This window comes from Emiliania huxleyi, assembly GCF_000372725.1.
Source record: "Emiliania huxleyi CCMP1516 unplaced genomic scaffold EMIHUscaffold_10, whole genome shotgun sequence".
Classification (NCBI taxonomy): Eukaryota; Haptophyta; order Isochrysidales; family Noelaerhabdaceae; genus Emiliania; species Emiliania huxleyi.
Genome location: NW_005202427.1, coordinates 579,092 through 601,418, shown reverse-complemented (window position 1 = coordinate 601,418; position 22,327 = coordinate 579,092). Strand labels below are relative to the sequence as shown.

General features: G+C 68.2%; 6 protein-coding genes across 6 annotated transcripts in view; 4 read left to right on the top strand and 2 right to left on the bottom strand.

Annotated features, from left to right (window-relative positions):
* The window catches only part of EMIHUDRAFT_433295 (hypothetical protein), a 4,608-nt gene extending 870 nt beyond the window's left edge, over nt 1–3,738 (top strand). The window contains exons 3-10 of the mRNA XM_005793642.1: nt 785–866; nt 1,258–1,373; nt 1,454–1,555; nt 1,621–1,692; nt 2,509–2,568; nt 2,643–2,729; nt 2,872–3,021; nt 3,346–3,738. Coding sequence (XP_005793699.1) covers nt 785–866; nt 1,258–1,373; nt 1,454–1,555; nt 1,621–1,692; nt 2,509–2,568; nt 2,643–2,729; nt 2,872–3,021; nt 3,346–3,708 — 1,032 coding nt within the window. The 3' untranslated portion in view covers nt 3,709–3,738. The remainder of the gene's footprint in view (nt 1–784; nt 867–1,257; nt 1,374–1,453; nt 1,556–1,620; nt 1,693–2,508; nt 2,569–2,642; nt 2,730–2,871; nt 3,022–3,345) is intronic.
* Nucleotides 3,739–4,251: 513 nt separating this feature from the next.
* Nucleotides 4,252–7,476, bottom strand: EMIHUDRAFT_199550 (hypothetical protein; the record flags this gene model as incomplete). The annotated part of the gene is made up of 6 exons (XM_005793641.1): nt 4,252–4,365; nt 4,542–4,611; nt 4,706–5,008; nt 5,077–5,777; nt 5,848–6,183; nt 6,421–7,476. The coding sequence occupies 6 exons, from the start codon at nt 7,474–7,476 to the stop codon at nt 4,252–4,254; spliced, it is 2,580 nt and encodes an 859-aa protein (XP_005793698.1).
* A 5,437-nt stretch (nt 7,477–12,913) lies between these two features.
* Nucleotides 12,914–14,478, top strand: EMIHUDRAFT_97497 (hypothetical protein; the record flags this gene model as incomplete). Its single annotated transcript, XM_005793640.1, has 2 exons — nt 12,914–13,907; nt 14,441–14,478. 2 exons carry the CDS (start codon nt 12,914–12,916, stop codon nt 14,476–14,478), a joined length of 1,032 nt encoding a protein of 343 aa, XP_005793697.1.
* A 1,848-nt stretch (nt 14,479–16,326) lies between these two features.
* EMIHUDRAFT_199545 (hypothetical protein) lies at nt 16,327–17,496 on the top strand (the record flags this gene model as incomplete). Its single annotated transcript, XM_005793639.1, has 3 exons — nt 16,327–16,368; nt 16,534–17,394; nt 17,467–17,496. The coding sequence occupies 3 exons, from the start codon at nt 16,327–16,329 to the stop codon at nt 17,494–17,496; spliced, it is 933 nt and encodes a 310-aa protein (XP_005793696.1).
* Nucleotides 17,497–17,632: 136 nt separating this feature from the next.
* On the bottom strand, nt 17,633–19,499 carry EMIHUDRAFT_199544 (hypothetical protein; the record flags this gene model as incomplete). The annotated part of the gene is made up of 3 exons (XM_005793638.1): nt 17,633–17,658; nt 17,861–17,925; nt 17,956–19,499. The coding sequence occupies 3 exons, from the start codon at nt 19,497–19,499 to the stop codon at nt 17,633–17,635; spliced, it is 1,635 nt and encodes a 544-aa protein (XP_005793695.1).
* Nucleotides 19,500–21,017: 1,518 nt separating this feature from the next.
* EMIHUDRAFT_351252 (hypothetical protein) lies at nt 21,018–21,805 on the top strand (the record flags this gene model as incomplete). Its single annotated transcript, XM_005793637.1, has 1 exon — nt 21,018–21,805. A coding segment is annotated over one exon (582 nt), but the record flags the coding sequence as incomplete, so codon positions are not given.
* Between the last annotated feature and the right edge of the window lie 522 nt (nt 21,806–22,327).

Sequence of the window (22,327 nt, the reverse complement as noted above, 5' to 3'; positions counted from 1 at the left end):
CTGGGGCGTGGAACTTTGGCGAGCTGGGCAGGGAGAGAGACACGCCGAATAGGTGGTGCAGCGTCCGCCGTGTCGGCGGGACACCACCACAGCTCGCCCGACGCAACGGCAGCGTCTGAGCTGGGGCGGTGGAGGAGACGGCGTGCTAGCACGGGACAGCAAACCAGCTGCTGCCCAAGAAGATCGACATCGAGGAGTGGGTGGTGCGGCCGACCCCCAAGAAGAGGACGCGAGCCTCGGCGGCGTCTCCCAAGACGGCATCGGTCTGAGGACGAGGACGAGATCGAGGACACGTTCACTCGAGCACGCTCGTGCCTCTCGGGAGGAGACTGCTGCTGTGGCTCTGTGGAGCAGGAGCTGGACGAGGATGGATCGGAGACACGCGTATGATCTCCAACTCGTGGGGGCCGCGGAGTTGCGGCTAGCGTTCGCATGGGCTCGCTCTCCCCGATCGCCCGCCACGCCGCCCCCGCCGCTGTCCGCTGACTGTTGCCGGCATGTCCATGTGCGTTGCCTCACGCGCTCGGTGACGGGGACGTACACGCGAGAGTCCCGCTCTCTCTCTCTCTCTCTCTCTCTCTCTCTCTCTCTCTCTCTCTCTCTCTCTCTCTCTCTCTCTCTCTCTCTCTCTCTCTCTCTCTCTCTCTCTCTCTCTCTCTCTCTCTCTCTCTCTCTCTCTCTCTCTCTCTCTCTCTCTTTTTTGCCTCCAGCGCACTGGACTTGACCCCCCCCACCCCACCCCACCCCTCACCCCCATCTCCCCCCCATCTCCCCTCCCCGGCAGGAGCACGCCGCCGCCCAGGAGCTGCCGCCGCTCGAGCGGGCCGACGGCGTCGACGGCGCGGACCCGCTCGCAAGCAGCGAAGGCGAGGGGCGCCGAGGGGGGCGTAGAAGAGAGTCGTCGAGAGTTGGCATATATCCCGTCAAGCGGTGGTGCGAAGGCGAGGGAGGGACGGCCGAGGGTAGGGCCGTAGTAGCGAGGCTGGCTCCCCAGGCTCTGCTCGCCCACATCTCCCCACATCTCCCCACATCTCCCCACATCTCCCCACATCTTCCCACATCTCCCCACATCTCCCCACACCTCCCCATCTCCCTACATCTCCCCACATCTCCCCACATCTCCCCACATCTCCCCACATCTCCCCACATCTCCCCACATCTCCCCACCTCTCCCCACCTCTCCCCACATCTCCCCACATCTCCCCACATCTCCCCACACCTCCCCACACCTCCCCACATCTCCCCATCTCTCCACAGGAGACCTCGTGGCGGAGAGGGACGACCTCGAAGCGGCTCGCATCGTGCTGCAGCGCCTGGCCTCCCGCCAGAAGGACTCGGCGACCGACACACTCCTCTTCGGCAAGCTCTGCCAGGAGCCCTCGCCCGCGCGGACTCCTCCTCCTCCTCACTCTTCTTCTTCTTCTTCTTGGAATGCCATTCTTGGTGTCCTCAGGAGCTCTCCTCGCACGGTCACGTCGCCGGACTGCGCGCGCCTCTCCGCAGCGCCGCGGACGGCACCGGCGCCGTCGCCGCGGCGCTGCAGGCGCAGGCGGAGGCGAGGCGAGATCTCCCCACATCTCCCCATATCTCCCCCCTATCTCGCTGCAGGCGCAGGCGGAGGCGAACGCTGTGAGCGAGCTGCTGCTGCGGCTCGGCCGCTTCGCCCGCCTCGCCGGGTCTGCGCTCGAGCAGGCGACGCGAGATATGGGGAGATATGGGGAGATGAGGGGGAGATCTCGCCGGGTCTGCGCTCGAGCAGGCGACACGGGATTCCCAACCCAACCCTGTCCCCTCTCTAGCCCCCGGCCTCTGCCCCCGGCCCCTAGCCCCCACCCCTGGCCCCTCTCTAGCCCCCGGCCTCTGCCCCCGGCCCCTAGCCCCCACCCCTGGCCCCTCTCTAGCCCCCGGCCTCTGCCCCCGGCCCCTAGCCCCCACCCCTGGCCCCTCTCTAGCCCCCGGCCTCTGCCCCCGGCCCCTAGCCCCCACCCCTGGCCCCTCTCTAGCCCCCGGCCTCTGCCCCCGGCCCCTAGCCCCCACCCCTGGCCCCTCTCTAGCCCCCGGCCTCTGCCCCCGGCCCCTAGCCCCCACCCCTGGCCCCTCTCTAGCCCCCGGCCTCTGCCCCCGGCCCCTAGCCCCCACCCCTGGCCCCTCTCTAGCCCCCGGCCTCTGCCCCCGGCCCCTAGCCCCCACCCCTGGCCCCTCTCTAGCCCCCGGCCTCTGCCCCCGGCCCCTAGCCCCCACCCCTGGCCCCTCTCTAGCCCCCGGCCTCTGCCCCCGGCCCCTAGCCCCCACCCCTGGCCCCTCTCTAGCCCCCGGCCTCTGCCCCCGGCCCCTAGCCCCCACCCCTGGCCCCTCTCTAGCCCCCGGCCTCTGCCCCCGGCCCCTAGCCCCCACCCCTGGCCCCTCTCTAGCCCCCGGCCTCTGCCCCCGGCCCCTAGCCCCCACCCCTGGCCCCTGGCTCGCCGAGCTACCCTCCGCCTCGCGCTCCTCACAATAGAAGTCGAACAGGTCGCCTTGCGCCGCAAGCTCGCCGAGCGCGCGACGAGCACGGCCAAGCGCCTCGCGGACGTGCCAACCCAAAGGGAAGAGGGCGTGAGACCGGGCTGTGAACGGCGCCTCTTCACACCTCCAGCCGTGAACAGGTGTCCGCCAAGGAGGGGCGCGAGACCAAGGACTCGAAGCGAGACCGGCTTGGCGAGGAGGCACGGCGGCTGAGCATCCTGCTGCAGGAGCCGCGGGAACAATAATAAGCATAATGATGATGATGATGTAAGAGAATACAACGAGCATCCTGCTGCAGGAGCCGCGGGAACAATAATAATAGTAATAATGATGATGATGTAAGAGAATACAACGAGCATCCTGCTGCAGGAGCTGCGGGACGCGCACGCCGCCTTCACGCGCACACTGCTCTGGGAGCTCGGACGGTTCCGCGCCGCAAAGGAGGATGGTCTGTACTGCGCCCTCCGCTCCTTCTCGGCTGCCAACGAGGCGCACTCGCAGCGCGTGGCCGCCGCCTGGTGCGGAGATATGGGGAGATGTGGGGAGATGTGGGGAGATATGGCGCACTCGCAGCGCGTGGCCGCCGCCTGGTGCGGCAGCCCTGGCCCCTAACCCTAGCCCCCAGCCCTCGCCCCCAACCCTGGCCTCTAGCCTCTGGCCTCTGGCCCATCGCCTCTAGCTCCTGGCGGGCGAGACCCTCTCGCCCTCCTCCCACGCCCCGAGGCAGAGTCGCCTGCCGCCGCAACCGTAGGGCCGCGACGGCGGCCGGCGTGGCGGGGGCAGGAGGAGGCGTCGGCGGAGGAGGCGGGCCGGGCGAGGAGCGGGAGTGAGGGCCTCCGGAGTGAGGCGCTGCGGCGGCGGGAGGCGCTGCGGCGGCGGCGGGAGGCGTTGTTTTTCTTCCCGCCCGGCCGCCCCTCAGCAGTCGCACACGTGAGCCCGCCCAGTCGCGGGCCGGGTCTCGTCGCCCCAAGGTCTCGTCGCCCAAGACGCCGCAGAGCGGCGCGACGCGGATACAGCGACGAACGTTCGATCCGGCTTTCGTACTCTGTGCATCCGTACCGTCAGAGTGGGCGTAAACTAGCCGCCACGGTGTCGGCCGCGCGCAGTAACGGTGCCGGGAAATGGTGTGTGGAGCTGGAGGTGCGCCGCGGCGCGGGGGCGGCTCTGTGCGGTGTCGGTTTTTGTACGCACGGAGCTTTAACTTAGTAAATGTATATTATAAGAGAGAGAACAGAAATCTCTCTCCCAGTCCCGTGCCTAGTGCCCTTGTAAAAATCTTTTGTGCCTCGCCGTCCTCGCGCAGGAGTCGCTTGGCGGCTCCCGTGGTGTACCTGTGTTAGTGCCAGCGCGCGCCACCGCCAGTCCGTGCCCAGTGTCGAGGATGTAAAATTCTTTTGTGACACAATGACGCCCTGCGCGAACTCGTCGCGGGACACAGCGTCCGAGCGCCTCGTGTTGATCCCAGCCACTACCAAAAACAGCGCGACTGGCTACCGCTACAAGTGCGTGTTCTTCAGCCGCCAGTGTAAAGAAAGTGGAGGTGAAGGATGGCGGCAAGTGTGTCCATCTCGGCCTCTTCAACACCGCCGAAGAGGCGGCCGTCGCCTACGCTCGGTCAGAGTACGGCCGCGCCGACGCCGCAAAGCTGCTGCAGCCTCGCGCTGCTCCCACTGCCGCTGGCGCCGAAGCGATACGGCAGGCGGCGAGGGAGGGCTTGTCGCTCACCACCAGCAGCAGCAGCAACAGCGGCTACAAAGGCGTGACCTTCTGCCCGAGCAGCAAGAAGTACCAGTTGAACGTGACGGTTGGAGGCAAGAAAGTCTTCCTCGGCCGCTTCGCCACCGCCGAGCAGGCTGCGCTCTTCTACGCCCGCAGGGAGGCGGGCAGGGACACCAGCGATCTCACCGCGCCGCCGCCGCCGCCGCTGCCACCACCCGCGCCGTCCTCTGCTGCTGGCGCCGCAGCTGTCCGGCAGGCGGGGAGGGAGGGCCTCACACTGGCTATGAGCACGGCAGCAACAGTGGCTATAGGGGCGTGACCTTCTGCCCGAAGCAGAGGGGCAGCAAGAAGTACCAGCTGAAGGTGAGGGTTGGCGGCAAGCAGAACTTCCTCGAGGTACAAACAGCGATTTGGTCGTAACGTACCGTACACACGTCATGCAGAAGCCAGTGCTTCGGCAGCCCGTTCAACGTTCCCTTCGTACGTGTCGAGCATCGTCCGCATCTTTCGCTCGTCCGAGAAGCCCATACCGCGCAACTGCACGAGGCCTGCTGCGAAGCGGCTCGTCGTCGTGGCACAGAGGCGCCCGAGGCGAAGCTCGCGCAAGATCTGCCGCACGCAGCCATCCGTCGCGAGCTTCTCCTGCACCTCGACGGCCAAGCCGCACCAGTACTCCTCCAGCTTGCGGCCCCGCTCGCCATCTACAATGCGCTTCCAGTCCGCCACGTCGATGTAGTGAGAGCGACTCGGGTTGAGGCTGCAGACTGGCACGTGCTGATGCGCGTCCCTGCCGCAGTCCTCGAGGCAAAAAGCACAGAAGCCCGCCTACGTGGTGTACTCCTCACTCGTGATCACATACTGTACCCGGTATCCAGGTGGCTTCGGCAGCCCGCCTTGCAGGTCGCGCGCGAGCAAGTGAGCGCAGCGCACCCCTCAAATGCGCCAAAACACTGCCCGCACCGAGGACACTTGAGCGCCATGATGTCCTCCTCGATATGGCGCCTCGCCTTGAGCGCCTCCCTCTCCACCTCTGACCGCGCCTCCCTCTCCGCCTCGCGCTGCTTGAACTCGGCCTCGATCGCCTCGCGCTGCTGGACCGCCACCGCGTCTCTGAGGTGCTTGCGGAGCGTCTCGGCAGAGAGCGCGTCCACGTGCCCCATCACCTCCTGCCAAGAGAAGCTGCCGGTGCAGCCAGTGTACCGCTTGTCGCAGCAAACGATCCGGTCGAACGCGTCGCCGCCCAGCGAGTCGGCCTGCGCCACGTGCGCCGCCATGCAGCCGTCGCAGGTAAAGTGCGCGGCGCCGGCGACGGGGCACGCGAGGCCCTCATCGCGAGGGTAGGGGCAGTGGCACAAGAGGCAGGTCCGCTGGTTGAGCTGCGCACTCAGCCGGTCCGCCACCTCCGCCGCTGTCGGCCGGTCTTGCTGCTCCGGCGAGAGCATCTGCCGTAGGAGCGCCGCTAGGTCCTCTCCCCCTCCGGGGTACGCCAGGGTGAGGTCGCACGGGCCGGATGAGCCGCCGCGCATTCGCTCGAGGTCGAGCACGCCGGTGCCCGTCTTGGGGAGGCCACCGGCTCCGCACAGCAGCGCGTCGAAGAGCGTCACCCCGAGCGAGAAGATGTCCGACTTGGGTGTCGTCGCCGATTGCCTTGACGAGCGCGTCGTGGTCGCCCATCTCGGCCGCGTTGATCAGGTCCTCTGACGCGGCCGCGCTGGGCGCGGCAGCCTTGGTGGCGGCGGGTGGGGCCCGGGCCAGCGGCGCCGGGTTCTGGGGGGCGAAGGAGAAGGGAGCAGCGGGCGCCGGCGCCGGCGCTGCTGGAGCCGGGCCGACCGGCGCCGCGAAGGAGAAAGGCGACGCTGTCGGAGGCTTGGCGAAGCTGAACGGCGCGGGCGCTGAATCGGTGAGAGAAGACTTTGGCGTGAAAATGAATGAGGCGGCGGCGCTCGGCGCCGGAGCGGACGCCTGTGGGGCGAAGGAGAAGGAAGGCGCGGACGGAGCTGCGGCCCCTCCAGAAGTGAAGCTGCCGCCGCCGCCACCGCCAGACGGCGTCGTCGCCTTGGCGCCGGCACCAACGCTGCCAGCCGCGCCCGGCGCCACGGCGGCGCCAAACGTTGGCACGCTGCTCCGGCTCCCAAACACAGCCGTGGCGGGCGCGGGCGCGGCGGCGGGTGTTGAGATCTCCCCGAGGTGCTCGAGGACCAGCTTGAAGCGGGGCTGCGCCTCGGCCGTCGCCTGGCGGAGCCCGTCCGCCGCAAAGTCGCGCGCGAGCCGCCCCTTCAGCGTCCGGGCCGCCGTGTCGGCGCCGAAGCCGAGGAGGAGCTCGACGCAATCGTCCCACCCATTCGCCGAAGAGGCCATCAGCGGCGTCACCCAGAGCGCGTTGCGCGCGTCCGGGAACGCCTTGGCCTCGAGCAGCAGCTTGACGCACGCTGGCCGGCCATCTCGTGCCGCCCAGTGCAGCGCGGTGTTGCCGCCTTCGCCAGTGGTCTCGACGTTGGCGCCCTCCTCGAGGGCGCTGCGCACAGCAGCGACATCGTCGCGCGCGGCCGCCGCGAGCAGCTTAAGCCCCGCGGGGCTGGCCAGCGCCGCAGCAGCCCCAAAGAGATCCCCACCTGCTGCGGCGATCGCCCCAAAGAGATCCCCCGTTGGCACCGGAGCGGCGGGCGCCGCCGCCGCAGGTGCTCCGAACAAGCCTCCCGCACTCCAGAGGCTACCGGAAGCGCCTGACGAGCCCGGCGCCACGGCGGCGCCAAACGTTGGCACGCTGCTCTCGAATGGGTTTGCCGCCAATGATGCAGCGCCAAAGGGCGAAGCCGCGCGGGTGCCGCCGAGCGAAGGCGTGGAAGAGGAGGAAGCAGCCGGCGCCGCCGGCATGCCACCGGCTCCGACGCCTGTGGGGAAGAGGCTGCTGGTGCCCGCGCCCGCGCCCGCACTGGTCCCACCGCCCTCGTCCTCCTCGCCGCCGCCACCCGCGGCGGGCATGCTGAAGCCGACGCCGGCGCAGGCGTTCGGCACAAAGCCACCAGCCGCGGGGGCTGGAGCAGACGCACTGCTGCTGCCCCCAAACACCCCGCCGCCGATGGGCGCCGGCGCCGCACTCCCGCCACCAATCGAAACGGAGCTCTCGCTCTCTTCCTGGTTCCAGTTGTCGGTGGAGTCCTCGCTGTCGTCCGTCGAGATCACTGGGTCAGAGAATGTAGAGCGGGTGTTTCCGACCCGGAAGGGACCACGTTTTCCTGACCCGGAGCTGGACATGGCTGGGCTGCGGCCTGCCCGCGCCAAATGCATGTTTCAGCCAAAGCAGACGTTCCAACATGATGAACACAGTCCGGTGTGCAACAACGGGGCTCGCGGGCGCGCGCTGCCCTCACGCCTGCAAGGCGCAGAGGGCGGAGCCTGCCGCCCTCACGCGGCGCGGCGAGGGGCGGCGCCGAGGCTGGAGGAGCCGCAAAGGCAGCGGCGCAGCACCGAGGCTGCTCCCCCTCTCGCCCTGAGCGGCCAGGCCTCATATGGGGGGCACCGCATCTCAGTCTATGCGGATGTCAGACGGCCCGGCGGGCGGCAAGAGCTGCTCGAGCCCAGCTGCGAGCTCCGCGTCGAGGGTGGGCGGGAAGTCGACCTGCGGGCCCCGAGGGCGAGGGGGCGGTCGAGGGCCCGGGCGTCTGCTTGATCCAGTGGCTCGGGAGGAGGCTCGGCCACGGCTCGGGGGGGGGGAGGCGGCGTGGAGGAGGGAGAGGAGGCAGATGGGAGGAGGGAGAGGAGGCGAGTGCGGGTCAGGAGGCCCTAAAACGGCGGGAGGGGTAGGGGTGCCGCTGTAGGGGTGTGGAGGGGTCGGGAGGGCGGGAGTGTGGACCGTGACCTAAAGCCCTCCACCGATAGAGGTGTCAGGCGGCAGGGCCCAGGAGGGGTGGGGGCTTGGAGGGCTGGCCAAAAGCGAGGCGTGGGAGGGGTCCAGTGGGCTAGAGAGGGCTGGAGGGGTCGGAGGGGGCTAGAGGGGCCGGAGGGGCTGTGCGGATGGAGGGGTCTGGAGGGCTCGGGGGGCTTGGAGGGCTCGGAGGGTGTCGTCCGGCAAGAGGGTCCCTAGCGCGAGGGGTGGGGCTCGGGAGGGGTGGAGAGCTCGGAGGGCTCGGAGGGCTCGGAGGGCAGAGAGGCACGAGGGTGGCGCTAGTGGTCAGCTCGTCGGGTCCCATTTGCTACTGGCCCTGATCGTGCGTTGCGGCCATGCCGCTGTGCGCAATGCCATTTTGCGGAGAGCGATGCGTTGGACCGGGCGGGCCGTGCGCTGCAGGCGGCGCAGGCGGACGCGGTGCTTGGGGGAGGCGGGGTGCCGGTGGCGGCCGAGACTTCCGCGCCGCTGCTGTGCTCTGGCCGGCGTCGCTTCCGCCTTCGGCGAGTGCGCGGGCGAGCGCGGGCGGCAAGAGACGCGGCAGGGGGGGAGTGACTCAGGCACCGGCGGAGAGGGCGGAGGCGACGTGGTAGGTGAAGGGTGCGGGCGAGAGGGGTTCGGTGACCTCCATGGTTGTCCGCTTCCTTTTGGGTGGCGCTCTCGATACCGTTGCATCAACCTCGACGTCGCTGTCGCCCTCCCCGTCCCCTCCGTCGTCCGTGCCTCGGTTCGCGTCATCGGTAGCGTCTCCGTTGTTCCCTCGTGCCCCGCCGTCGCCCTCTCTGCTCGGGCCGTTAGCGATTTCGCCCCTCCTGCGTGTCGCCCCTCCGTCTCCTCCGAACACAAAGAAGAGGCGACGGGAGGAACCGGCAGAGGATGCAGTGACGTGACACACACACACACACACACACACACACACACACACACACACACACACACACACACACACACACACACACACACACACACACACACACACACACACACACACACACACACACCGCTCACCCACGCGCACTGGGCCTTGCACTTTTAATGCCGTGGGGCTCCTGTCGTCAGACGTGGAGACGCGAGGGTTGCCCCCCCCCTTGCCCCACCAGCACCACCTCGTGTGTGTGTGGAGAAGTTTACCTTACCTTACCTTACCTCTCTCCTCCTTTCAGGCGCTATATACGAACTTCATTCTTCAAGGTGAAGGGGCACGCACCGCGTGTCCCACTCCGGCAATCGCACATACATCAACCAACACCACCACCGGGATTCCGCCATATACAGGTTCCTCCCCGCGTGCCCGCGGGCCGCTCCCCGCTGCCGACCTCGCGAGCCTCACTCCGCGTGCGGTCGGCTGGCCGCCACCGGAGCAGGCGTGTGGGGGGCGGCCGCGCTGCGCCTGCTCGGCGCCACCGCAAGGGCTCCGCACCTGTCGGAGAGGGCGGTGGGGTGAGGAATGCTCCTCCGCCAGCTGCTCTGCCCCCGTAGCAGCCTCGAGACGGCGCCTGATGCGATTGAGGCTGCGGCGCAGCCGGATGTCGGTGGCGAGAGAGCTGAGCCTGTTCACGGCTCGAGGTGTGAAGAGACGCTGTTCACAGCCGGATGTCGGTGGCGAGAGAGCTGAGCCTGTTCACGGCTCGAGGTGTGAAGAGACGCTGTTCACAGCCGGATGTCGGTGGCGAGAGAGCTCAGCCTGTGGGCCGAGAAGGACGCGGCGTCGGGTGGGGAGGAGAGCGACGAACGGAAGGGGAGGGAGGCGGGGGAGGCGGGAGGGGGGTGAGGGGGGAGTGGCGGGCCAGTCTTGCAGCAGGGCGGCCGCGACGATAGTGTCGACGGTGACGGTGAGGAAGACCTGGCAGGCGCAAGGGTGGCGGCGGGGTGGTGTGGTGGGAGGGGTGGTGTGGTGGGAGGGGTGTGGCAGGGGGGGGGGGGGGGGGCCATTTGGGGGGCGTCCCGGGGCGGCGGCCGCGTCGCCTCGACATGGGACGTGAAGAGGGAGTAGAAGAGGAGCTGTACGGCGCGGTACGGGTCGGCCCACCTGTTCACAGCAACAGGTGTGAAGAGACGCTGCTCACAGCCGGCGCGGTACCCGGTGTTCGCACGTGACGAAGAAGTGGCGCAGCTTGCAGAGCACGAAAGGGCCCGCCTAGCAAGTGAGCTGTCCGCTGTGTGTCTGGGAGGTGTCTAGGGGGTGTCTAGGGGGTGTCTAGGGGGTGTCTAGGGAGTGTCTAAGAGGTGTCTGGGAGGTGTCTAGGAAGTGTCTGGGAAGTGTCTAGGAAGTGTCTAGGAAGTGTCTAGGAATCGCCTGCCCGAAGACGAAGAGCTGCGCGCGCGCCTCCGATGCGAGGAGCAGCTCCAATTAAAAATTAATTAATTAATTAATTAATTGCGCCTCCGACGCGAGGAGCAGCTCCTCGATGCGAAACAACTGGCGCGCGCCGGAGGGGAGGAGGCCGTCGGAGCCGCCTAGACACTGCCAGGACACTTCCTAGACACTCCCCCGCACCGGAGGGGAGGAGGCCGTGCGAGCGCCGAGCACGATGATGAGCAGCCAGCAGAGGACCTTGTACCTGGCACCGGGGAAGATGCAAGGAGGTGTCTGGGAGGTGTCTGGGAGGTGTCTAGGAAGTGTCTAGGAGGTGTCTAGGAGGTGTCTAGGAGAGGACTTCGTACCCCGCGGGTCGCCGAGCAGAGGAGCGGGGAGGTGAGGGGGGAAGGGGGGGGGCGGGGAGGGAGGCGGGAAGGAGGCGGGAAGGGGGGGGGGGGGCGTTCTCGCTCTCGGTCCGCGCGCCACTGGGCGCACTGCAGCCAGACGTACAGCAGGCTCCACTTCCGGGAGATGCCCGCCGGGTGGAGGAGGGAGCCTACGCAAGTGTCCAGCCAGGAGGTGTCCAGGAAGTGTCCAGGAGGTGTCCAGGAGGTGCCAGCCGGGTGGAGGAGCGAGCCTACGTACGTCCCCACCCCAGAGGGGCTCAGAGCGGCGCTCCCTCCCTCCGCACGGCCCCGCAAAGGGGGGAGGCTGGAGCCGTCGCCGCCGCCGGAAGAGGATGCCGCGTCGGCAGCGAGGTCAGGCGCCGCCTCGCCGTCGAGCGAGCGCCACGCGGCCTGCCGAGAGGGTTTGAGGAGGAGGGGAGGAGGGGAGGGCCGCACGAGAGGGGTGGAGGAGGTGGGGAGGAGGGGAGGGCCGCACGAGAGGGGTGGAGGAGGTGGGGAGGAGGGGAGGGCCGCACGAGAGGGGTGGAGGAGGTGGGGAGGAGGGGAGGGCCGCACGAGAGGGGTGGAGGAGGTGGGGAGGAGGGGAGGGCCGCACGAGCGTCGCATCGCTGGGCGTGGGCCGCAGGGGCAGCTCTACGCGTGTGCGTGTGCGTGTGCATGTGTGCTATGGGCATTGCAATCCGGGCCTCGCCTGCCACGACGGCTGCAGCAGCAGCTCGTGTGCGCCCTGCAGCAGCGCGTGGAGGGCGGAGACGAGACAGTCTGGCAGCATCGAGACGGCGGAGTGGAGCGCCGAGGCGTGCTCGTGCGACAAGAAGGGCGGCTTGGACATGGCCAGCAGCGGAGGCCCTGCGGGGAAGGGAAGGCACTCCCACTCTCTCGGAGGAGTGGGCCAAGGGAAGCAGGGCGCGCGCGCCGTCGCCGTGCGCGTGCACGTCCTGGAGGTGGGCCACGAGCCACGCCCAGGTGAGGCAGACAGAGACGACGAGTGGGCAGAGCAGGAGCAGGAACTGGCTGTGCCGCAGCAGCAGCTGCTGGTCCGTCAATGCGACCTTGAGCATCTCCCGCCAGCCGACCGACTGGGCGCCGGGCCGCTCCACGATTCGGTACTCGGCGAGGCAGATGGGGCACGCGACCGAAAGGCTGGCCGACGGGCGGCGAGCGAGCGACTGCAAGCAGTACGTCTCCAAGCAGTGCTGGTGCACAAACTGGTTGGTGCCGACGCACTTTGATCGAGGGGAGGGACAGAGATCAGAGCGTGAGCGGTCTAGCGACGCGTGCGGCTCGGACGCAGCGGTGGCGTGTCTTTGGGCGTGCAGCGAAGCGTGTGTTGCCACGCGCCTCGCAGGGCGCGATCATCCCGGTTGAGTCCTCCTCATCGTCTAGGCAGATCCAGCACCGGAACCCGCCTGTGGTGGAGCTGGTGTCTCCCGTCTCGTCCGGCATTGAGTCAGCCGTCAAGCGCGAGCGATCCGCGATCGCGCGCTCACGGGAAGGAGCACTGGGAGTGCAGCCGTCAAGCGCGCCGACCTTTAGCGCGTTGCTGGATCAATCAATCCTGCTTTTTTTTTAGTGTGTGGGGGTCTTAGCGCATATGCGACCACTTCCCCCGCCCTGGGAGGACTGGATCAGTTGCGACCTATCTTGCACCATCCTGGTGTGAAGTCGCCCCTAAAATACCCCGAATACCACGTTCGGATCGCTCCTCATCGCAAACCCCGTCAGCAGTCCTCCTCCGGGAATGTACGTAAGAGCTACATACACTGAGAGAGAGAGAAAATCTCTTCTGGGTTTGTGCACGGGCTGGGTCGGTGAGTAATGCACCCAACCGACGGCGTGAGATAGCACCTGTCTCGCCATCGTGCCCTCCGTGCTCGCCTATTTCTAGTGACGCGCGGTGACATGCCAAGTTTGGCGAGAGCGGCGTGCGCAACCGTCATGCTCTTGGCGTTGCTGACCGTCGTGCGGATATCGACGGCCGGCGCTGGCACGCGTGCACATTCGTCGTCATCCTCAGGCTGGACACATTCTGCCCGTCCGACTTTGCCACCATGCTCCATTGCTGGTGGTGTTGCTAACAGCACCTCCGTGGCGGGAGGCATGGTCTACGTGCACGCGCCAGCCTCACTGCCGCCATTGCTCAACGGAAGCATTCTCATGATGACCTACGCAACAGCTGGGGTGCGTGAGCTGCTGACCAACTGGTTGCAACACGTCGAGCGGCTCCAGCTTCCAATCCTTGTTGCTGCCATGGACGCGGGCGTGATCTCCCAGTGCCGTGCCGAGCGCTTTCAATGCCTCGACTGGTCGTCCACCGCGACCGGACTCGACGGCGAGTACGTCCCGTCGACGTCCACGTCGGGCTTCCGCGCGCTCGGCCGGCGAAAGCTCGAGTCGCTTCTGTTCATCCTGCAGAAGGGGATTGATGTCGTGATGTCTGATGCCGACTGCGTGTGGCTGGAGAGCCCGGTGCCAATGATCCAGGGGCAGCGGCCTGGATACGAGGACTATGCCCACGCAGATCTTATCATGACCACGGACTGTCTCGATCCAAGCGAGGACGCTGCTGGATCTGGCTGCTTCAACATGGTCAACGCGTACAAGAACACGGGGGTGCTCGCCGTCCGCTCCACGGCTGTTGCCATCGCGACGCTCAAGGAGTGGGCGTCGCGCATGGAGTCCGGCATGCGCGACGACCAGGATCAGACCATCTTCAATGAGCTCCTCGACGGCTCAGGCCCCCACGACCGCCACCGGGACGGCAACAGCTGGGTGGTGGACGAGCCGCGGCGGAAGGACTTCCGGCAGTTTGCCGAGAGGTGGTGCGCCAGGGGTCCACCGCAGGACAAGGGCTTCAACAAGCCGTGGAAGGGCTCGGCCTCCGAGCGCACGATCGCACCCAGGCGGCCCAATCCCGGCTCCCGGTTCATCTATGACGTGTGCCTCCCCAACGTGAGTCTGTCTTTGCTCGTCGGTATCTTCTCCATCTTCGACGTCACCAACGGCCACGCCTTCTTCGTGCAGCAGCTTCAGTTGGCGACCGCTCGCTCGCCGCTCGCGGTGCACGCGACGCACACGTTTGGCGACTTGCCTGGTGGGGTGGTCGGGCGGTCTAGGGGAAGGCGTCTCCGGTGGGTGGGCGCCGCTCCTACAGCGCGCGGGGCGGGGAGGCCGACTGCGGCGGTGATACGGACGCGCGCGCGGGGCGTGGAGGGCCAGGGAGGTGGAATCCGGGGCGGCGGAAACTTCCGATTTTTTGCGGCTTTAATTCGCCCGAGGCTGGCCGGAGAGGATTGACCGGTGCGATTCTTGTTTTTCCGTTGCTTCAGCCGGCCAGCCGTGCCTACGGCGAGAAAAGGAGCGTCCGACCCGGTCCGATCTCGCGCTCCAGCGGGAACGCCGAGCGCCTCGGACGCCAAGCGGAAACGGCGTTCCGAGGCGGGGCGCGGTGGCGATCACCGGTCGGCGCCTGCGCGGCCGGCCGGCCCGGTGGGTCGCCACGGCACATGCGCCGCGCGCCGTCGCCAGGCCCCGCCGCCGCCCCGCCAGAGCAGCGGCGAGATGGGAGGCGGTCGGCGGGTGACATCGGCTCTTGAGCGAACTTTCAGCTCACTTTGACGACGCTAGGAAAATCAATTCGTGGAATCCAGTTCGAGATGCAGTGAGGCGGAGCCTACCCTGCAGCCAGGATGCAGCACGGGGCGGCAGGGCAGCAGCCACAGGCACAGGCACATGTATAGAGCTGTCAAACGTTAAGAGCTGAACAGTGTTGCTAGTGTTAACAGTAACAACAGAACAACAGTGGGGCTCCCCAACAACAGTAGCTAACGTTACGTTAGGCCAGCTGAACAACAAAATAAGGAAGGCCTGGCAGTGACCCACGACGATCTCCAGCGTCCAGTGCGGGTAATACCCGAAAATACCTGGAAAACCCCAGGTATTTTCGGGTTTTACCCGGTTTTTTTGGCATTTTCTGCTTGCTGACCACTGAACAACAGTAACAACAGTAACAAACAGTAACAGCTTGGGCTGGGGAGAACACTTGAACAACGTTGAGGATTTTCAGCCAACAATAGTGCAACTGTTAGGCCCAAAGTTAACGTTTGACAGCTCTACACATGTATATTGTAGAAGTCGCAGGCAAAATCCAAAAAGCAGAGCACGCGGAGCACACGGCGATACAGCAGCTGCATGAGCATGTACCACACATATCTCGCGTTGAGTGGTGAGCGCTTGTCTAGACTCCAAGGTGGGCTGGACTCTGCACACTGCAGCTGCTCTGCACGTCGCAGAAGAGATTCTCTCCCGACAAACGCGCTCGAGCCATCTAGGCATAGCGGTTAGCGCGGCCAAGAGCCGTAGGGGGGTGCCGCATTCAGTGCATTGTACACAAAGATCAAGGCGATGCCGCCAAGCGCCTGGGCAGAAGCGGCTCGCCCCCCCCCCCCACACACACACACAATCGACAGCGCGGCCCCCAAGCAGTGCGGCGCTCGCCGTTGAGCGTCATGCCCAAAACACGCGGTGGGCGGACGCGACGGGGCGCTTGCAGATGGGGCAGTCGTAGGCGTGGGCGAGTTGCCTACGCGCCGGGCGGCGCGGGCGGGTCGGGGCGCGCGGGGCCGGCGGCGGCGCGGCGCGCGAGAGCTGGCGCGCAGAGTCGCGGCGGCCTGCGCCGCCTGCGAGGCGTGGCGGCGCAAGCTGTCGACGCAATCGGCGCAGCAAGCGGCGTGGCCGCACGGCAAGAAGACGGCGGAGCGGGGGGCCGCCATGCAGACCACGCACGTCCTCGCGCGCCTCGCCGCCTCCTCTCTCGCCTGCCGGATCGCGGTCAGCGCGGCGAGCGAACCGCGCTCGAGCGCCTCGAGCGCCTCGGCAGACAGGCCGCGCAGCGCGCCCTCCTCGCCCCGCAGCCGCGCAGCCTCGGCGCGCGCGGCGGACACGTCGCGCGCCGCACTCTCCGCCGCCGCCCGGTGCTCCTCGGAGCTCCTCTGCGCCTCCGCCGCCTCCTGTCGCGCCTTGCTCAGCTCCGCGCGCAGCGTCTCGGACGCCTCGCGCGCCTCCTCCGCCTCCGCGAGAAGGCGCGACTTCTCGCCCTTGAAGGCGCGGCGCAGCTCCAGCTCCCGCCGCGTCGCCGCGTCCCTCTCCGCCTGCCGCTCGCCTCCCGCCGGCTTTGACGGCGCTGTGAGATGCTCGTCGTGAGCGATCTGGCCTGGCGCTTTGCGCGAGGTGTACTGGTCCAATAGCGTCCGTGGGGGCGTGGCGGCGGAGGCGCCGACCGAGAAGGTGCGAGTCCTGCGCGGCGGTGTCGCCGCAGGCATCCACGAAGCCTCACCGTCGACCCCGCGCAGCCGCAGCGTCACCGAGGGCGGTGGGGCCAGCGCGGCGACAGCGACCGTCTGCTCGGGCGGTGCCGAGGCCGCCATGGCGGCGGCGGCAAAAGAGGGCGAGATACTGCGACGAAGGCCCGGGCGGTCGAGATCGAGCGCACGGCGAATCATCGCCACGCCGCAATGAGAGCGATACGACGAGAGTGGCGCGCTAGGGCTACGCCGGTGCGAGGCGGGCAGCCATTCCCGACCACCGCGCCCGGTGTTCTTTTTTGGGGAAGGCGCTGTTTGCACAGTGGTGGCGTGTTGACCGCGTGTTGAGCGTGTTGACGCGTGTTGACGCGTGTTGGCGGCGTGCTGCGCCGTCTTGCGCGCGTGTTGTCGGCCAAGATGCCCAAGTCGGGCAAGGGCAAGGCCGCCGCGACATCCGACGAGTCGTGGTACGACAAGCAGAAGCGAGAGAACCCCGACTTCTTGGAGAAGCGCGCCAGGGAGGCGAGAGAGGCACGCGCTGCAAAGAAGGCGGCGACGACTGCGGCTGCTCCTGCGCCGGCGCCGGCACCGACGGCAACTGACGCTGGGACCGCCATGAGCCCGGGCTTCTTCGCGCGTCACATGCCCAGCGTGTTCGGCAGCAAGGCGCCGGCCGGGAACAGTGCCGCTGGCTCGAGCTCGGCGGCAGCAGCCAACGCGGCCGACGCTGCATACGCTGTCAGCGACGACGTGCCGGCGTGCCAGCGCTGCTGGGAGCAGCTCAGCGCGAGCGAGCGCGTCACAGCTGCCACGCTCGGCTTCGTCCAGTGGTCGTGGGACGCGAGCGTCATGGACCTGGACAACGACATCGAGCCGAGGATCGACATCTACTCCAAGAAGACGCTGAGCGCTCGACGTCAACGCGCGAAGGACCTGGACCTGGCCGGCCTGCTCATCCACGAGGCTCACGCGGTCCTCGGCATGCGGCTGCACAACCCGGTCGACATGACCATGGCGCAGCGCGAGGGACCGATCGACGACGCGGAGTTGGAGCCGTGCTTCCTCGTGCGCGGCGTCTTCGAGTCGATGGGCAATGAAGAACGCGAGCGCTACACGGCGACGCGCTGGGTGCCGCTCGAAGAGATGACCTCGCTGATGTACGACTTCGACGAGAACGAGCGCGGCGAGCTCTTCGAGAGCGACGCCGCCGGCGCCGACGCTTTCATCGAAACGGTGGCCCGCCTCGTCGAGGCGGCGCGAGTCAAAGTTGGCGCCGCGGTACGTGCAGCTTCGCCGGCGTCGCCTGGCTCGCGCTCGACGCGCAGCTCGCCAGGTGCATCCTCCGACAAGGCGCTCGGCAAGCGGAAGGCACGCAAGTAGAGCCATGTGTAGCTTCCTCTTTCCTCTTCTAACCTTCCTTTTCCCTCCCCATCCCTTCCCGGCCTCCGGCCGGCGCCTGCGGCGCTGGGCTTTTTTTTTCTTTTTCCACACCACTGTAAAAAAAATGCCTCTTTTTTTACTGCAGAGCGCCCGGAACGCGCCCTCGGTCAGCGCGCCGCCCAGCTCGTTGTCCATGTCGATCCGCAAGTCGCTCATCCGAAGCGGCGGTACCTCGTGCCTGCCGCATCGCGCGTCGGGGCTCGGGGTGAGGGGTGAGGCCGAGACGCCTCCGGCGGTATCAATCCGCGTCCTACGCGTCGCTTCACGCCCCCTCCCCTCGCCTCCCGGGCGCCTTCCACCTCACCCGTGTCCCTCATCGCAACAGGCGCCCGCCCCGCTGGCCCTCGGGCGCCCTCCACCCCACCGTGCCTACGGGTGCCGCGGGCGGTGGGTGCGCACCAGTGACTGGTAGTGTTCGCGAGGTCGTTCGCGTCGTTCATCGTCATCCCGGGCCGGCAGCCGGTCTGCCTCGCGAGGCACACGTACGCGCTCATGATGAAGGCCACGTTCACCTCGAAGGGCTCGGAGAGGTGCGCGTCCTGCAGCAGGTACTCCCCCGTCTGGAACAGGTGCTGCTTCGTGCACGGGCGGGTCGTCCCCGCGCGCAGCTCCGCTTCCACCTGCCGAGTCGCGTCCGCGCTCGCCTTCGCGCTCGCCGCCTGCTGCTGCTCCACGCCCTCGCCTCGCGCGACGCTTGCCTGCGCCGCCGCCTGTCCCGCTCCCCTCCCAGCCTTCTCTGCTTCCTGTCGCATCCCGCCGCCGCCGCCTTCGAAGATCCCCATCACGCGCCGCGTCACCCAGTGCCAGTACTGCCTCGCGTCGGCCGGCATCGCGGGCCACAGCTCGCGCCAGACGTGGTTCTTCATGTGCTGCAGTGCGACGTACACCGTGTTCGACCCCCGGCCGCTGCGCGCCGTCGCCTCCGCCTGTCCCGCCGACTGCTCCTCGGCCAGGTGCCAGCTAAACGCCCTCGACTCGACGATCCGCGTCGTGGCCAGCCACTTGCCGAACTCGACCGTCCACCGCATGGTCGGGTGAAGGCCGCGGGAAGTGCGCTGCATCGGCACCGACAGGCTGTCCTCCGCCAGGTCTGCGAGGTACTCCCTCAGCCGGCGGCGCACGATCACGAGCTGACGCGACAGCGTGGCGCTGTGCTGCGACAGCATGGGCGCGTCGTCGGGCCGCCTGGCCTCGCGCTGCTCGGCCTCGTCCCGCGTGCGAAGCAGCTCCATGGCGGCGCTGCGCCGCACCCTCCTCCGCCCCGGCCAGTTGAGGTCAGGAGCGGAGCCCGCCTGGCCGGTCGTCTCGGCGGAGCCCGCCCCGCCGGTCGTCTCGCTCGCCCCGCCGGCCGTCTCCCCCCGGGCGTTGTCCCACCTCATTAGTCTGGAGGCCGCCAAGCTCGCGCCGTCGCGGAGTGCCGCGTCGCCAGCGCCAGCGCGGGCGTGGTCTAGCTCTGGCCCCGTGTCCGCCACCCTGCGCCACTGCTCGTCGTCGAGCACGTGCCAGTACCGATCGCCCTCGAAGTTGGTGTACTGGACGCGGTGCACGAGCCGGCCGTCGGTGTCCTCCGTCCGCTCCATGATGGTCCCCGGCCACCACCTCTCCTCCCCCGAATCCTCCGCGAAGATCTCGACTCGCGTGCCCGTCTCGAGGATCACCTGACCCGCCTGCCTTGCTGCCTCGTCCACCATGAGCCGCTTCCGGCGCGACTTGACCGGCTCCGGCGCCTTCGGCAGCAGGTAGTTGGGCCCGCTCTCCTCCACCGCCGCGAGCACGACGGACGCGCTCAGGTGCTCCACCGCCCCCTCCTCGTCCGGCGGCGGCTCGAACGCCCTCATTCCCGCCTCGCGCTCGCTCCTCTCGCGGGCCGATCGCTCGTGGTGGGCGTTACGCCGGTCGACGCCGTCCCCGCGGTGCTCCGCGGTCGCCGCCTGCGGCGTCATCGCCGCCCAGGCGTCGCTAGCAGGGGCGTTCCGATGTGCTCCGATGTGTTACGACTCGCTCTCCAGCCCCTCCGCAGCTGTCACGCTTTTGGTCGAAGAAATACCCCCCCCCCCCCCCTCTTCTCGACCCCCCCCCCTTGACCCCCCCCTGGACGCGTCCACCCTCCGTCCAACATTCGCGATCCCTAAAATACATACATATATTACCCAAAAGCGCCCTCTATGTTGGGTCAAGGCGGGCGCCTAGAAGAAAGCGCCGCCCCCCGAGGGGGAATCCCACCCGTCCCCCGAGCCCCCGTCGAAGAGCGCGTCGAAAGCGTCGTCGCCTTCGTCGTACTCCTCCGCGTCAAAGCACCGGACCGGCTCCCCCCGGCCGTCCGTGTCCCCTTGCCCAGCGCATCTGCCGAACATGCGCACGCTGCTCCTCGCGCGCCATCTCCTCCGCGGCGCGCGGCGTCCAACCGGTGGACGCCAACAGCGACTCGAGCGTCGCGCGATAAATCGCCTCGCCTTCCTCGCCCGCCTCCTTCGCCACCGCCTTCTTCCCACGCCGCGATAGCTTCTCGCCGCCCTTGCTCGCCAGCGCCGGCGATGCCGTGGCGCGCCCGCCGCGCCCGCGCGCCCGCGCCTGAAAGGTAGCGCTTTTTTCCGCGCCAAGTTTTCTTCTTTCTGGCGGCATGAGCGGCGCCATCCTCCCAGCCCGCCTCGCAGACCTGGCTCGGGGCGACCTGGCCTGGCTGCGCGCCTTCCTCTCCGGGCGGCGGACGCGCGGCACGTCGCTCGCGGCCCAGCTCGACGCGCGGCACGACACCGACAGGCAGGACACGCTGCTGACCTGGGCCGCCCGTCACGGGCAGGCCGAGGCGGTGCGGCTGCTGCTCGAGGGCGGCGCGAGCGTCGGGGCGACGACTGGGCGCGGCGCTTCCGCGCTGTATATCGCGTGCCAGAACGGCCACCTCGACTGCGTCCGGCTGCTCCTCGAGGCTGGCGCGGCGATGGACCAGGCCAAGGAGAACGGCGCCACGCCGCTGCTCATCGCGAGCCAGAAGGGCCACCTCGAATGCGCCCAGCTGCTCCTCGAGGCTGGCGCGGCGGTGGCTCATGCAGACGCTGAAGGCCGCATGCCGCTGAACGTCGCGTGCTACAAGGGCCACCTCGAGATCGCCCGGCTGCTGCGCGACGCTGGCGCAGCGGTCGGCCAAGCCGATGAGCAGGGCGCCACGCCGCTGTTCATGGCGAGCCAGGAGGGCCACCCCGAGTGCGTCCAGCTGCTCCTCGAGGCTGGGGCGGCGATCGACCAGGCCGATGAGGCTGGCGCCACGCCGCTGTTCGCGGCGAGCCAGGAGGGCCACGCTGAGTGCGTCCAGCTGCTGCGCGACGCTGGCGCGGCGATCAACCAGGCCGATGAGGAGGGCTTTACGCCGCTGGCCGTCGCGTGCCAGAACGGCCACCTCGAGACCGCCCAGCTGCTGCGCGACGCTGGCGCGGCGGTCAACCAAGCAGACGCCAGAGGCTTCTCGCCGCTGTACGTCGCGAGCCAGGAGGGCCAGCTCGAGTGCGCCCAGCTGCTTCTCGAGGCTGGCGCGGCGATCGACCAAGCCTGCAACAACGGCGCCACGCCACTGTTCATCGCATGCCACCAGGGCCACCTCGAGGTCGCCAAGCTCCTCTCCTCCTACGGCGCCTCCCGCGCCGCTACGCCCTTCGGCACGCCCGAGGAGGTTGCAAACAGCCAAGGCCACGCCGACCTCGCCGCCTGGCTGGTCGCCAGCCGCGGCTGGACGCCGCTCGCGCACCTTGAGACCCTCACCGCCGCCCGCGCCACCTCCCTCCTGCGCAGCGGCGCAAGCTTGCACGAGGGCGAGCCGACGCCGCTGCGGCGCGCCGTGGGCGGCGCGGGCGAGGCGGCGGCGCTGGTCCGGCGGGCGGCGGCGCCGTGGTCGCCGGCAAGCCACTCGCTCTTCCCCGCGCCGGCCCGCGCGCGGGCGGCGCTCCTCGTCCGCTCGCTCTACGAGATCCACGAGCGGTACCACCTCGACTCGGCAGGAAACACGAACGGCATCGCGGCGCTCGACTTTGGCCACTGCGTCTTGGGCTTCGCGATCGCGCGCGAGACGCAGTAATAGGGGGGCCTGCTTTCGCGCGCGGCGCTTGGCGCCGCGCGTATGATCTTGGTCCACATGCGGATTGGCTATCATGACGCCTTCGGTGGGCGGTTTGACTTTGCCGCGCGCGCGGCCAACGGCATGCTCTGGAGGGCGCCTGGATCGAGGGCGCCTTTTGAGTGTGTAGTGTACTATGAAAATGCAACCCTGAGAGAGCTTTAAGCTATATGTCAGTGGAGATGCACGACAGTCACACCCGACGACTCGAGGAGACCCGCCACCTTTTTCACCGGGCCTTGCACTTTGAATGCCGTGGGGCTCCTGTCGTTAGACGTGGAGACGCGAGGGTAGCCCCCCCTTGCCCCCCACCACCTTGTGTGTGTGGAGAAGTTTACCTTACCTTACCTTACCTTACCTTTTTCACGACGGGAGGGGTGTCCAACAACCGCAACACTAGCTGGCCTCACCTCCATATCTTTCCTTCTGCCCCCCCCCCCCCCTCTGCGACCCCCCAGAGAGAGAGAATCCTCCTTATCCGCTGGTCGCTTCGCTCTCGCTCGCCTTGTCCGGCGCCGCCGCGCGGCCGGCCACGGCTGCGCCCGGCCTCGTCTCCACGGCCTCAGACGGCCTCATGGCGCCTACTGACGCCGACGAGACGGAGCGCGTCGGATTCGTGCTGCAAAAACTTTCAATCTCGCCGACGCCTTATGAGGCACCAAATCG